The sequence below is a fragment of the Aegilops tauschii genome, chromosome 1, assembly GCF_002575655.3.
Source record: "Aegilops tauschii subsp. strangulata cultivar AL8/78 chromosome 1, Aet v6.0, whole genome shotgun sequence".
Lineage (NCBI taxonomy): Eukaryota > Viridiplantae > Streptophyta > Magnoliopsida > Poales > Poaceae > Aegilops > Aegilops tauschii.
In genome coordinates, this window is record NC_053035.3 from 495,377,703 (window position 1) to 495,392,789 (window position 15,087).

Here is a 15,087-nt window from a genome sequence, read left to right on the forward strand (position 1 = left end):
GTCCCATTGGTCAGATTCGATGTTAGAACACGTTTAGCTACAAATTTGTGCTATGTATTACAACCTTGTCTTAATTTTGATTGTTTTATTATGATTGTTAGTAAGGCTAGTGGTATATGAGATCTAGCCCCAAATGTGATGATTCTTTGTACTCAAACCATCCCATATCCTTCCCCCTTTCTCCGAATGGATTCGAGGCGAGCGGAGGCCACTTAGCAGCTCCCCATGCATGCACTCAGAGATTAAGATTTAGGGTTCAAGAAGGCAAGGCAGCGGTGGCGGCTCCCTGAAGATGTTATAAGGTTCTCCCCCTAGCCACTGTCTGGGCTGTGCGTGTAACATTGTCGGTGGTTAGAGTTTTTCAATTTTCCTACGTGGTACACACGTTTGGAAAGTCTAGAGCAAAAATCTAACATTGAAATTGAAGCCAAGTGGACCGATCAAAATGTTGGATTTCTAATAACTTTTATATAGAGTTAAAAGCCTGTGGAGACGACACTAGCAACTGCTTTGTCGCGTCTCCGACACGATTGCTCGCCCACGACTCTGTGCTCGTCACGTTGGACGCGGTGCCGCGGCCGCCGTCCATCACAAGCGCCAAGACACTCTAGTTTAACTTTGCATGTCGTGTGTAGAAGTTAACTTTTAATCACATCCAGTGTATGCAGCCAAACACCGTGCCTATGCATCAAACCATCCAACACGGGCTACCAAACACAAGACCAAAGTTGCTTGCCTAATGCAACCAACCAATATGCAGCCTACCAAGCTATGTGCAGAACAGGGGTTTTAGCCTGTATTTGCTCAGCCTGTCCCAACTCGGTCATATATGCAAATACTCAAAAATCCATGCAAGTAACCAAACATGTCCTACATTAATGGGCCCTCCGGTTGCACTATCTCCTCCATTCTAGATCCTCTATGCAGCCTCACATCTCACAAGTAGGGATGGCATGCACCCGCAGGGTTTGGGTACGGGTAGGGCCACCCCATACCGTTACCCGTCCCATTTGATCTTACCCATCACCCGTACCCGTACCCGCTAGTGGGTGCAATTATTTCCCATACCCATCACCCGACAGGGTAAATGGATACCTGCGGGTAAAAGTAACCATGTTTGAATAACATTAATTTGAGCAACATATAATTATAAACAACAACATTTTTTTTAAGGAGGATAACCCCCGGCCTCTGCATCTGAAAGATGCATGCGGCCATATAAACAAGAACATATAATCACAATTTATAAACAACAACACATGATAACATCAATATATACTTATAAACAACAACACATCCTATAAAAATCAACACTTTCTTGTAAACATCAACACATAGTCATAAATAGTAGCACATAGTCATATATTTTAAGTTGACAAACTCACGAGAAAGTGTAGAGGTAATTTGTCAATATTCGTTAGATTTTATAAGGGTACATGGGCACGCGGTATGGGTTATGTGATCCCATACCCGTACCCGCTCTACCCGATGGGTTTGAGATTAGCCTATTTATATACCCATGGGTAACGTTTGTCCCATACCCTTACCCTAATAGGGTTTTTACCTGCAGGGTACGTGGGTAATGGGTACCCATTGCCATCACTACTCGCAAGATCCAATGAACTTTTGGCGAAGAACCGCGGTTCAAGACCACACGAGATCCCCAATCTAAAATAGTAAAAAAAATCTGAAATATTTCATGGATGAACATCAACCAAGTATTATAACACCGCAAAATTTGGCCACGAAAAGACATCCGTAGTGGGGTGTGTGTGCGCGCGCGCGCGCGTGCGTGTGTGCATGCATGACAAAAAACCGAAAATGAATGCTCAAAATGTACTCCTGATTTTTTGTCGTACAGACCTCCACGGATGTCTTTTCAAGGTGAAAACTTGCACGATGTTAGAACATTTGTTGATGTTCGTCCACACAAAAAATCAGATTTATTTGATTCTTTTTATTATTATTTTTAAAATTTACTGTTCATGCAGGGTATTTGAGCCCAGGAGCAAATAGTCCGTGTCCCAGGGGAAGCTGTATATTTTTTTTTTTTTGCGGAAACAGGTGAGGCTGTATCTAACTAGCGGAGTACATCAGTTTGAGTGGCAGTGGCACTTAGGCCATATATACCTTGCACTTAGCTGCGTCAAGCTTGTGGTAATGGCAGATGGCCGTAGCAGATGACAAGAGCACTGTACTCGCCTGACTCGCCTAACTACCGTGCTATGGTGCTAAGAGCATCTCCAGCCGCACCCCAACAAGCCTCCAACGCCTTATTTTATAGCCGGCACTGAATAATCGGCCCAGCCGCGCTTCTAGAAACCCATTTTTCGCTGGTTAGGGCCGAATTTGGCGCCGGCGGACTCAGGCCGAACCCGGCGCGCTGGGGGGCGCCCGGGGCATCGGGGAAAATAGTTTTGGCGCGAAAGCCTAGCAGGTCCGCCCAGTCAGTGACCCGGCGCGTCGTCATCCTCATCGCCTCGGTTTTCCGTGGGGAATCATTGCGAAGGCTATCGCGCTGCCGCGCCGGTCAGCCTTCCATTGACGCCTCACGGGCGGCGCAGTGAAGGCGCGCGGCGACACGCGTCCCGCCCTCTCCCGCCACGCGTACACACGGCGGCCGCCCTCTCGCCGCCCACGCCTGGCTATAAAAGTCTCCCTCCCTTGCCGGAGAGCGCACGCTCCATCGCCACCGAACTGTCTCCCCCTCTCACCGCTGATGCGTCTCTGCTCTCCTCTCTCCCCCGCCGACGAACATGGCCGAGCGCTACCCAGGCGATGGTGCGGTGGCCAACGGCTTCGGCTGCCGCCACCTGCACGAGGATGAGGCGCGCCTCCTCTATGAGGCCGACTACCCAGCGCCGCCGGACATGCGGGTGTCGGGCACGTGGAAGCTGAGCGCCGGCGGAGTCCCGATGCCACCACCACCCACCGGCATTACCCGGCGCGCCGAGATAGTGCGCATCCGGTCCTCGCTGCCGGAGCAAGCGCGGAACGAGCTGAGGTACGCCCCCGACAGCAACGGGCTGTGGACGGCGTACTTCGAACGCCGCCACGCCGACCAGCTCGCCTCTCGAACGGCGTCGAGACCCGCGGCCGCACAACTTCAAGGGGCGGCGCCGATGGTGGGGCCTTCCCGACCGCACCCTCGAAGCCGTCCTCGAGCACATCAAGGCCGGCAACACGCCGCGGTTGGAGTACCCGGAGTCCCCACCTTCTCTCGCCGTCGCGGCAGCTCTTGGACGCCGCGGCAAATGGAGACGGCGACCTCCTCGTCGTCGGGCTCCCTGTCCTCCGGATCACCGGCCCTCCGCCCTTTCAAGCCGGAGCCACAGGAGACGCCGCTTCAGCGCCGCACCCGTGGCGATGCCCTCGTCATCAATGAAGGCGACCGTGGCCCCTCTCCTCCCTCTTCCCGCCTCGTCAAGCCGAAGACCGAGCCGGGGCTGCTCCCCGTCAAGAAGGAGCACGAGGCCATGGCCGCCACTGACAAGTGATATGTCTCCATCGTATCTACTTTTCCAAACTCTTTTGCCCTTATTTTGGACTCTACTTTGCATGATTTGAATGGAACTAACCCGGACTGATGCTGTTTTTAGCAGAATTGCCTTGGTGTTATTTTTGTGCAGAAATAAAAGTTCTCGAAATGACGTGAAAATTTATGGAGAATATTTTTGAAATAAATAAAAAGGTGAAAGAATCAACCAGAGGGGACCCACCAGGTGTCCACAAAGGTGGAGGGCGCACCCCTGCCTTGTGGGTCCCCTGGACCTCCTCCGACCCTAACTCCAACTCTATATTCACGTTCGGGGAGAAAAAAATCAGAGAGAAGGATTCATCGCGTTTTACGATACGGAGCCGCCGCCACCTCCTGTTCTTCATCGGGAGGGAAGATCTGGAGTCCGTTCGGGGCTCCGGAGAGGGGGATTCGTCGCCATCATCATCACCAACCTTCCTCCATCACCAATTTCATGATGCTCACCGCCGTGCGTGAGTAATTCCATCGTAGGCTTGGTGGACGGTGATGGGTTGGATGAGATTTATCATGTAATCGAGTTAGTTTTGTTAGGGTTTGATCCCTAGTATCCACTATGTTCTGAAATTGATGTTGCTATGACTTTGCTATGCTTAATGCTTGTCTCGAGTGCCCGAGTGCCATAATTTCAGATCTGAATCTATTATGTATTCATGAATATATATGTGTTCTTGATCCTATCTTGCAAGTTGTAGACACCTATTACGAGTTATGATCCGCATACCCAAAGGTGATAATAATTGAGATTATTTCCGGTGATTACCGTAGTTTGAGGAGTTCATGTATTCACTAAGTGCTAATGCTTTGGTCCGGTTCTCTACTAAAAGGAGACCTTAATATCCTTTAGTTTCCATTAGAACCCCGCTGTCATGGGAGGGTAGGACAAAAAATGTCATGCAAGTTCTTTTTCATAAGCACGTATGACTATATTCGGAATACATGCCTACATTATATTGATGAATTGGAGCTAGTTATGTGTCACCCTAGGTTATAGCTGTTGCATGATGAATGCCATCCGACATAATTATCCATCATTGATCTATTGCCTACGAGCTTTTCACATATTGATATTTGCTACGTTATTTTGTCGTTGCCACTGTTACAATTGCTACAAAACCACTACTGTTAATTTTGCCATCGTTACCGTTATTTTCATACTACTTTGATACTAAATATTTTGTTGTAGATATTAAATCTTTCAGGTGTGGTTGAATTGACAACTCGGCTGCTAATACTTAAGAATATTCTTTGGCTCCCCTTGTGTCGAATCAATAAATTTGGGTTCAATACTCTACCCTCGAAAACTGTTGCGATCCCTTATACTTATGGGTTATCAACGAGACCGCCCTCAAATGGGCGAGGGAGGACTACGTCCGCGAGCAGGTGGTGTGCCAGCGCCGCGCCCTCGACGAGATCGCCGCTCGGCGCTGCGGACATGAGGAGGGTGGCATCGTCATCCTCGACGACAACAACGAGGAGGCGCTTGGGCCGTCCAACCCCCCACGCATCGGCGACGCTGGTCAGGGGTGCAGCAGGGACGGCGGCGACGACGACGATGGCGACAACTACACCAAGATGTACAGGTTGCTTGGCTTGTAGGAGGCGGGCGGCAGCGGCGTCTTCTAGTAGTAGTATTTAGTTGTTTTTAAACTTATGTTTTCAGTTTTTTTATAAATATCAATAAAATCTTCTAGTTTGGCCGAATTTGTGTTGCGTTTGGCCGAATTTCGACCGAGTTTAATTTTTAAAATACGGTGTCTGGGGCGGTCTTGGACGGCGGTTGGGAAATCGACCGTCCCACGTCGATTCTTTTGTCGGCACGCCTCAGACGACGCTATTTCAAGCCTCTGTGGGGCCGAACGAGTGGAGATTCTGCGAGAAGTTGATGTGACGGTAGTGCCTACCTTGGCATCCAGCTCGAAGCAGCATCGCGCTATATGAATAAAATACAAGCACGCATGCAGGCTTTCGAGAGAAGTAGTAGTACCACGCGCATGCGCCCCTGTCCGGATTAAGCTGTTGGTGTGAAAGAGAGATGGGAGAGGTGGGTGTCATATGTCACGCGTGCCAGTAAAGGTGGCCCACCAGCTGAAATACAGTCAGAGCTGAAATACGGGGAGTAGTTGTTATACGGGGCAATACAAGCAGTCTGGTGGGTGGAACGACGGACGCGATATGGAGGGGAACTTTTAGTTTAGGCGGGTGACAGGCGTCGGTGCGCCGGCGGAAACTTTCGGTCGGTCCGTTTTAAACCATTAGATTAATATGCTGATGGCTGTTAGATAATCATAGCACAAAGTCAACGTCAACGTTTCCCCGCACTGATTTTCCCTATCTGAAAAAAGTGGATCGTGAACAAAGTGCAGCCCGCACGCACCAACCGATGTGCCACGGGGCATGCGCCCGCGGCTCCAGCACCGCTAGTCACCATCGTCGCCGCCGCAGACCTTCGGCATCCCGGGTTCGCATCACCTCGTCGCGCAGGTCGCAAAAGAAAAATCTCTGCCGCCACGCTTCACGGCCAGCAACGCCCCCTCCATTGATGCCGCTCGCCGCACCTCGCAGCAGGTTTCAATCTCCCGTCGTTGAAGCACACATCATCTCCAGTCCAACATACATCGCCGTCGGCTACAGCTCCGAGTGCTCGTGCTTGCAGCCTCGCCGGCGACCGGCGCCTCTGGTTGTAGCTCCGGTGTAGACGGCTTGCAGCTCTCGTGCATGCGGTTGCAGCTTCCCAGTACATGGTTGAAGCTTTTTAAAAAGCCGGTTCCTCATCTAGCAAAGAAATTGAAAGCAACAAAAATCTTCAGTTAGTTGATTGAAGCAGAAAAAAATGTCGGTTTCAGCAAAATCGAAAGACGTTGGTAGCAAAATTTTAGGCTGGTTACAGCAAAATACAAAACAAAACAAGGTGGTAGCAAAAAATTCTGATGCTTCTAGCAAAAAAGATGGGTGGTTGAAACAAACTTTCTCACCGGCTGCACCAAAAATTGCAATCCCAGCAAAAAAATACTTCTGTACTCGCATGCATGAAAATCGCTGGTTCCAGCAAAAATGCTTAAAGGTTCGAGCAAAAACAATGGCTGGTAGACGCAAAAAAAACCTGCTGGAGGCCATGGCTGTTGGTTCCAACATTTTGCTGCCACGGTTGTAGCACCTCCTGTCGCCCGTTCCAGCAAAAAAACTGGCCGGTTCCAGCATCGTCGGCGTCGTAGCTCCCAGTCGCCGCCATGGTTGCAGCTCCACGCGCCACCGGATGTAGCTTCTGTCGTTGCGGCTGTAGCGCCGAGCGCCGCCGTTCGCAGTTCCCCCCACCGCCATGGTTGTACCTTCCCCGATTCACCTCTTCCCCTTCCTCCGTCTACTCTACAGCAGCGCCCGGCACCTCCCGTGCAGCAGCGCCGAGCAACCCCATGCACCCTAGTCTTCCCTGCCACGGCGCCCATGGCCGTGCCGCACGGGTTGGGTAGCGAGAGCGGGATGGATGTCGCCCATGGCTGTCTACCAAGAAAAAGGATGAGAAATAACTGGTTCTGAAGAGATAAGGTAGGAGTGGTTTGAGCGGTGAGTGGGTCCTACCAACACGTGGCACTTGCGGGAGCTAGCTGTGGCCGTATGATGAAGCTTGATCGTACGCCTCGCACGCGACCGGCGCGACGTTCAGCCGGCGCGCCGATGGCAAATATTTCCCTTTAGTTTATGGGCGTATCTACACCCTATATGAAAAAATTAGTAATCAACAAAAAGTCAAAAAATCTGAAAATGTTTTTGAAATAAACTTGACCTTCCATTGTATTTGTGAGAAAAATTCCAAAAAAAAATCCCCTTTGACTTCTTTTTAAAGAAGACAAAAATTTGGCCAAAATAGTGTGAATAGTGACCTATAATAGCAAATAAAATTTGTCTTTTTTTCTCTGAAGTCAACGTTGGTTTTTTATTCATGAAAATTTATATGCTAGTGCAAAAGTAAGTCAAGTTTATTCTAAAAATACTTCTGAACTATTTTGACTTTTTATTTAATTATTAAAAAAATCTCCATATAAGGTGTATATACAACCAGGAACCATAGTGTATTCCCCGACACGATATGCGCTACATATGAAACCCGCTGTATAGAAACCGTGTCCACGTTTGGTGGGTTCAGTGGCATGCACAGTGGATTCAGGGCTATGCATCGCCTTATCAACCAAGCAATACAAGCAGTCTGTTTCTAGTGCTTTTTGCACCGATGAGTTCGATGAGCCTGTCCAATATTTGCTCCATCGGCATAGTAGATTCAGTGCTATGCGCCACCACCTCCGCCATGGTCTTCGAGACTCGCTCTTGGAACTGGGAGGTGGTTTTCGGTGCGACGTCTTGATCCGGTCACTCGATTCAAGTCGGTCGACCTCAGAGCGGTATTACATCCACCGAACTAATCAACCGCGAACCTCTCGTCGGAATTACAAATCGAGGGAGGAACCGCTAGGAATGATGGCTTTAGATACTGTTTTTTTGGCTCTAGATACTAGTTAGAACACTCTAGGGTTCAAGCAGGAGAGAACGTTACATGGGCTGGGCCGCCAGTCCAGACACATGTGGTCAACTCTGGTGGACTGGGGATACTACTGTCCTTCTAACCATCTAACCATAGTTTGGTTCACGACCTCGTGACAGGTTGGGGTCGATGCTAGTGTTTGAGGTGGTCGTTGGTGCAGTGCACGTCACGGCCGTAGGCATGACACATCCAGTGCCTTCCAGGCTAGTTGGGACCTTCTCGGTATTGCTGGAACACTTTCGGTTTACTCCAAAACACTTCCGAAACCTCTTCGAAACACCTTTGATATTTCTGGAGCATTTTTGCTGCATTTCTCTCATACTCTTAACACCTCCTAGTACTTAAAAAACTGATGGCCATTAAGCGTGTGACCCTGCAGGTTCGGTAATATGCAGACATGACCTGAAACATCTTTTGGTCAATAATCAATAGCGGGATCTGGACACCCATATTGGTTCCGACATACACACGAATATATTTATTGAGCACAATTTTTGCTTGTGTACACAATTACTTTTGCTTTGTGATACATAACAAAACCCGAGGCAAAGACTTTTTTTGGTATCCTTGTGAAGCAATAACTCAATCACAATACCAAGTTATCCTTGTTACTAGTTTTGTTCTCTTTTCTCGTTATCGTTTTCCGGTATCCCGTGATTATTTCACGCTGTATCTGGCCAAATGATGGTGCATACCGTAATATAGATATGGCCCAGAGAATATCTCTCCATCATCGAAGGAACAAATCTCAATCTTAAACTATCGAGTCCTAGACATGTTTTTCCGATATACCTAGAAGTTCCATTATAATTACCCAGTTACGGGTAACGTTTGACAACCCCAGAGTAACTAGCTGACATGAAGGTAGACGGCATTCTCATGGTCTAAAGACGTGAGTATATCCTAACACTTGATATGATTATACTAGTAACAGAGTGACGATGTGATCTCGTAGTGTGTCATTAGTTGGGTCTTTCCAACAACATTGTCCTACTAACAACGTACTCTCATTATGTAAGACAAACACACTCTTATTTGTCAGTAGGCGACGAAACATTCTGATACACTTTGGTGGAAAAATAAAAAACACAATGAAACATCCCGAAAACAGGACAAATTTTATCAAAAACCCAAGAAAGAAGTAGCAGGGAACTCAAAAGAACCCCCAATGGATGGTGATCCGTCCATGCATGCATGCATGTTAGAGAAACCAACCGCTCCCCGGCCGTACGATTAGCTAGTTCATCTCCACAGCTGCTTTCACCTGCTTGTCTTTGGTGGCGGTGTCGTCGTCGTCCTCGACGGCGGCGTCCTTCATGCCGAAAAGCTTCCCTATGTCCTCGAGCGGCTGCCCGCGCGTCTCCGGAACGAAGGCGTAGAAGAAAAGCCAGCCGAGCGCGGCGAGGCCGGCGTAGAGGAAGAAGCTGCCGCCGATGGTGATGGCCTTGGACAAGGAGAGGAAGGTCATGGAGATGGCGGCACTGGTGACGCGGTTGCAGGCGACGCCGAGCGCGAAGCCGAGCGCGCGCACCCGGAGCGGGAAGACCTCGGAGACGTAGACGCTGGTGATGGGGCCGAGGCCCATGGAGAAGAAGGACACGTAGGCCAAGGTGGAGGCGATGCACAGGCCGATTGCCCACGTGATCTTCTCGTCCGGGTGCTGACCCACGACGGTGAGGCCCGTCCCGAGGCCGATGAGACAGACGAGCATGCCGGCGGTGCTGGTGAGCAGCAGCGGCCGCCGGCCGACACGGTCGATTTGGAAGGTGGCCAAAAGGATGAAGAGAGTCTTGGTGACCCCCATGGCGCACGTGACGCCGAGCAGGTGGTTGTCGCCGGTAATGCCGGCGCTCTTGAACACGCGTGGGCTGTAGAGCACGACCGAGTCGGAGCCCGTCGCCTGCTGGAAGAAATGGACGCCGAGCGCCGCGAGCAGTATGCGGCGCATGACCGGGGTGGGCGAAAAGATGAGCTCCTTCCACACCTGCTTCTCGTTGCCGCCTTTTCTCTTGGGCACGGCGACCACGTCGCCGTCAAGGTCGTGGGGGATGCCGGCGGCAGCCTTGATTTGGTCAAGGCGCTCCACGGCCTCCTCTGGCGTGTCGGAGGTCTTCTCCAGCACGACCCTGGCGTCCGCAAGGCGGCCTTTCATGACGAGCCACCGGGGCGACTCCGGCATGCCGAGCACCATGAGCGCGAGCAAGGCGGAGGGGAGGGCGCCGATGCCGAGCATGATGCGCCAGTTGAGGTGGGGCGGGAGGCGCGCGAAGGCGAAGTTGGAGACGTAGCCGAGGAGGATGCCGACGTTGATGAAGACCTCGGTGAAGGAGGTGAGGAGGCCGCGGGTGGAGGCCGGGGCCACCTCGGCCGTGTAGACGGGCGCGACCATGATGGCGAAGCCGACGCCCATGCCGCAGACGAAGCGGCCGAACATGAACATGACGTAGTTGACGGCGAAGCCCATGAGCAAGGAGCCGGCGAAGAAGATGGCGGCGGCGATGATGACGGTGTAGCGGCGGCCGATCCAATCGGACGTCCTGGCGCCGGCGAAGGAGCCGAGGAGCGCGTAGACGCTGAGGATGCCCATCATGATCTCCACCTGCACGTCCGTCAGCCGCAGGTCCTCCTTGATGTACAGCGACGCCCCGCTCATCACCCCGACGTCTGGACATCCGATCAGTTATGCATGGCGGAAGGAAGAAGATGGGCGTTGGCTTTGGTGCGTATATTGGAAATGTAGGAGGTAGGTACCATAGCCGAGGACGACGGTGGCCATGGAAGCGGAGAGGGCGCAGGTGCAGGCGTACTTGAAATTGCTCTTCTTCTTGGGCTGGACCGCCGCCGCCGCCGCCGCCTCCGGGAGCGCAGCAGCAGACGCCATCGTCGACCGATCCTTCTTCCTAGCTTGTTCTCAGTGAAGCGCCGTACGTGCTGTGTTTCCCGGTGGTGCTCCCTCCGTTGCTTCCATTATATACGCAGGGCACGTAAGGCGTGTAGGGGAAGAAGAAGGTGGATGTGATTGATGATATGATAATTAAAAATAAGAGGATGCGGATGGAGAGAGTGGGAATATATCCTTTGAGATGATATGGACCCATGATCTTCAGTCCTTTGTCCGATCCCCTTCTGACAGCCAATTAATCAATCAAGGCAGGGAATAGTTTGAACGAGGCTTGAGCTAGACAGATGCTCGCTTAACCGGCCACCTCGACACTGCCGTACCATCACCACCTAAGAGTGGAATAGATACTCTCACGCTTATGGAAACGGCTTCTTACAGAAAGCGTAAAATTATCAGTCAAGGCGGGGAATGGATACTCTTTATCTCGTCTCAGCTTCTACGCTCCATTTTAGAGGAAGCAGGAACGGCATCTCTGCCCAGCTTTACAGAAAGGCAACAGTCAAGCATAATGGGGACACCACTGTGCATGAGAAACAACAGAGGCTGAAAACAACGGAGACAAGTACGTACACTAGACTACAACCACCCACACTCAGCAGTGGGGTGGCAACACTGACTCCGGCCCACCAACACCAAACGCCTACAGCAAGAACCAGCACCAAATGAGTACAGGGACCAGCTAACACACACAACACAAAAGGAAACATGCTTACGCCGGAAAAGGAAAAGGAACGAAAATTTAAGCCGGCTGGCGTCCCCCAACCCTATCCCACCCACCTCCTCCCTCTCCATGCCGCCAGCCCGAACCCATCCACCTCCTTTCTCCCACTTTGGCTCTCTTCCCACGCTCATCGGCTTCGCCATGGTCCGGTAGAAGATAACCATCTACGCCATGCTCACGTCGGAGCGCCGGTACGAGATCCAGCGGGGAATCCGGGCAAGGCGCGCCGCCCGCATCACTGTCGGGCTGCCTCCGGACTCGCTGGAGCCGGAGGAGGAGGAGGGGTAGGCGGAGGAGGAGGGGGAGGGAGAGGAGAAGCAGCCGACTCCGATGGAGGAGGAGGAGGCAGAGCAGGAGGTGGCGACGGCTCTGAGCTTCAAAATGGAGCAGGCAGAGGCGGAGTTCGCCGTCGCCAAAGCGGACGGGAAAGCGGAGCAGTAGGCCATCCTGGAGTCCATCAAAGATGGGGCCTATGTGAAGGCTAATCGGCGTTCATCTGGCAGGAACGGGCGGCGACCGACACCCTCTTCGACGAGGTCGAAGCGGAGATGGATGCGCAGGCCGCCACGGAGGAGCGCAGGAGCCGGAGTTGCGGCTGCCGCCGATGTACCCGGCGCCAGGCACGGAGATAGTGGACATCTCCGAAAAGGAGTAGAATAGTTGATCTATATAGTACGTAAGATTTTTTCTTTCTTTCATGCTTTTGTATTGATTTAAGATTTCTACTATGAGTTATCCGGATGCAGATGTGAAAATTTAAGGCTTGATTGATCAGTGTCCGTGAACGTATCCTGACGCGTGTGCGGATGTTTGAAGGTTAGATTTGCCAAATCCGGCCGTTGATGCTCTAATGACCTGCGAGCCACCTTGAAGATCTTCTCCACCCTCAAGCCTATCTCCTCTTTACGCACGCTTGCTTCTCCGGCAGGCAGGAGGGCCGTTCTTCACTGCGACATCAAGGCAACATGTGTAACGCCCACGGTCGTGACGTGCACTACAGTAGCTAGCACCGTTCCCGAATATGACGTGCACGACAGCTACTTGCAGGCAAAATGAAACAGCGGGAACGCAAAAGGAAAAAAAATTACTTATAGCGATCAACATACACACCAACACCAACCTCAAGTGCGAATCAATCTGTGGTTAGATGTTGGATGGTTAGAGAGACCCTGGTATCCCCAGGATTCAAGTTCTGGTGCTCGCATTATTTCTGGATTTTTTTTAGGATTTTCAGTGATGTGTTTTCAGTGAGAGGAGACGTTTCCGTTGACAACGAGACGCCTACGGCGACTTTGTAAATCTCAAGATCCTGGTATCCCCAGGATTCAAGTTCTGGTGCTCGCATTATTTCTGAATTTTTTTTAGGATTTTCAGTGATGCGTTTTCAGTGAGAGGAGACGTTTCCGTTGACAACGAGACGCCTACGGCGACTTTGTAAATCTCAAGATGATGCCGGCTCAGTCTCTTAAAGGTGCTCATAGGGTAGTGTGCATATGCGTTTATAGGGATGAATATATGCGTGTGTGAGAGCGCTTGCTTCCGTAGTGTGTTAAGAAAAAAAACACCACCCCCAAGCAATAAACAAGTTTAGGCTGCGAGCCACCTCCACGAACGTCTCCTTTCTACACTTCTCTGGTGGCAGGGCCCTCCATTGCGGAAGGAAGGCAACTGATTTGAAAACCACATGTTGTGTCACGCCCACGGCCGTGTGACGTGCACTACAGCAACTACTACTAGGACCCTAGAGCATCTCCAACAGCCGCGCTTCGCGCCGCGTGCTAAAAACTAATTTGCCGCGCGCCGTTCGCCTTGTTTTGCGCGGCCGCCAGCGCTGGCTTCAACAGCCGCGCTAAAATGCAGCGCGCGCGCGCCGCTCCAGCAGCGCGCAAAAAATGCAGCGCGCGCGACTCGCACAAACAACATATACACACTAGTAGAAAAGGGTCAAATGTCAAGCACATTAATGCCGGTTTGCTTTTGAGCATTAGTGCCGGTTCCAACGGCTAGCCGGCCGCTTTCATTAGTACCGGTTCGTGGCCGACCTTTAGCACCGGTTCGTGCCACGGACCGGTACTAAAGTGAGTGGTGGCAGGATGTTGTCAGTCCGGGGCCCCTCCAGCACCTTTAGTACCGGTTCGTGGCACGAACCGGTGCTAAAGGTTGTCCTACATAAACCCTTCGTCCACCCGAGCTCGCTCTGTTCTTCCCCTTTCCCCTCTCCTCTCTGTTCTTTCCCTCTTCCTCTCGAGCTCATCACACATTTTGCCCAAAATTTGTCAAGATTTGAAGGCCCCCATCCATTCAAATGATCACAAAGGTTAGCAACTTTGTCCTTTCATCTCTCATTGTTAGATTAGCTCTTGCAATGCTTTGTATAGTGATTAATTTATGAGTTTAGTAATTTGGGAGGAAATATATGTACTAGTATTTGATTTATATGCAATTTGAGGTCAAAAATAACACTTAGTTTGCATATGTAGGTGTGGTTTACTTAGTGCCTTCTAAATCTCCGTCGTAACCACAGTCGATCGCCCGCACCGTTCCGTCGCCGGCACCACCTTGTGGTGAGCCTCTTGTTCATGAATGTTTTACATTACCAAATTGATGTTTGTGTGATTTGGATATATAGTTACTCGTATAGTTATCTTACCCGTACGTTGTTTGTTATACATAGTGCCATGGTTTTGATATCCGTCCCCGTCGGCCCTCGTCCTTGTTATGATTCGGATGTGGTATATTCTCTTTTAAAACTAGTTGTTGCATTTCGTGTTTATGACAAATTATGCCCATCAAGTTGACATAGATATTTTTGTCTAGGAGGTTTGTGAACCGGAAATTCCAACCGACCCTATTGTCGAGAGGTTAAATTTAGTTGAAAGAGAAAACGAGTATTTGAAAGAAAAATTGAAAAGAATTGAGGGGGAGAAGATGGAATTGGAGTTGCATGTTGCCGATGTCGTCGATGATCACAAGATCAAGATGGAGAAAATGCGTTTGAAGATTAGAAAGATTAGAAAATATGCCATTGATAGTGAGGCTTGGTATCATTATTCTGTTGGATCAATTGTTACCTTAGTTGCGATCTTGATCGCATTTGTTGTTGCATTTAAATTCTTTAGTTAGAGAGTTATTTGTTTGTTGCATTTAAGTCTTGTATGAACTTTATGTATGAACTTGTATTAATTTGGTCTTTTCGGTGTTGTGTAATGAAGATGAGCCGACAATGGATGTACGATGACCGATGCTCTCCCGAGTTCATTAATGGCGTGCAAACTTTTCTGCTTGCGGCTGAGGCAAACAAGCGGGCGGATGGTTTTATGCCTTGTCCATGTTTAGTCTGTAAGAATGATCACAATTACTCTATGTCAAGAACCATTCACTTCCACCTGTTT

At 50.4% G+C, this 15,087-nt stretch overlaps 1 protein-coding gene and 1 long non-coding RNA gene across 2 annotated transcripts; both read right to left on the reverse strand.

Moving 5' to 3' along the window:
• Positions 1-5,749: 5,749 nt before the first annotated feature.
• LOC141026322 (uncharacterized) lies at positions 5,750-7,043 on the reverse strand. The gene is made up of 2 exons (XR_012188254.1): positions 6,639-7,043; positions 5,750-6,310 (listed from the first exon to the last, which is right to left on the reverse strand). It is a non-coding gene; the product is annotated as an uncharacterized lncRNA (long non-coding RNA).
• A 1,965-nt stretch (positions 7,044-9,008) lies between these two features.
• LOC109784877 (putative polyol transporter 1) lies at positions 9,009-11,113 on the reverse strand. Its single transcript, XM_020343494.4, has 2 exons — positions 10,824-11,113; positions 9,009-10,736 (listed from the first exon to the last, which is right to left on the reverse strand). The coding sequence occupies exons 1-2, from the start codon at positions 10,951-10,953 to the stop codon at positions 9,310-9,312; spliced, it is 1,557 nt and encodes a 518-aa protein (XP_020199083.1). The 5' UTR covers positions 10,954-11,113; the 3' UTR covers positions 9,009-9,309.
• Positions 11,114-15,087: the final 3,974 nt, after the last annotated feature.

Bases quoted from the DNA above. Each gene is read 5' to 3' on its own strand.
- LOC109784877 (XM_020343494.4), bottom strand. From the start codon at position 10,953: ATGGCGTCTGCTGCTGCGCTCCCGGAGGCGGCGGCGGCGGCGGCGGTC. The intron at 10,737-10,823 runs GTACCTACCTCC...TCGGATGTCCAG, and splicing joins CACCGTCGTCCTCGGCTATG to ACGTCGGGGTGATGAGCGGG.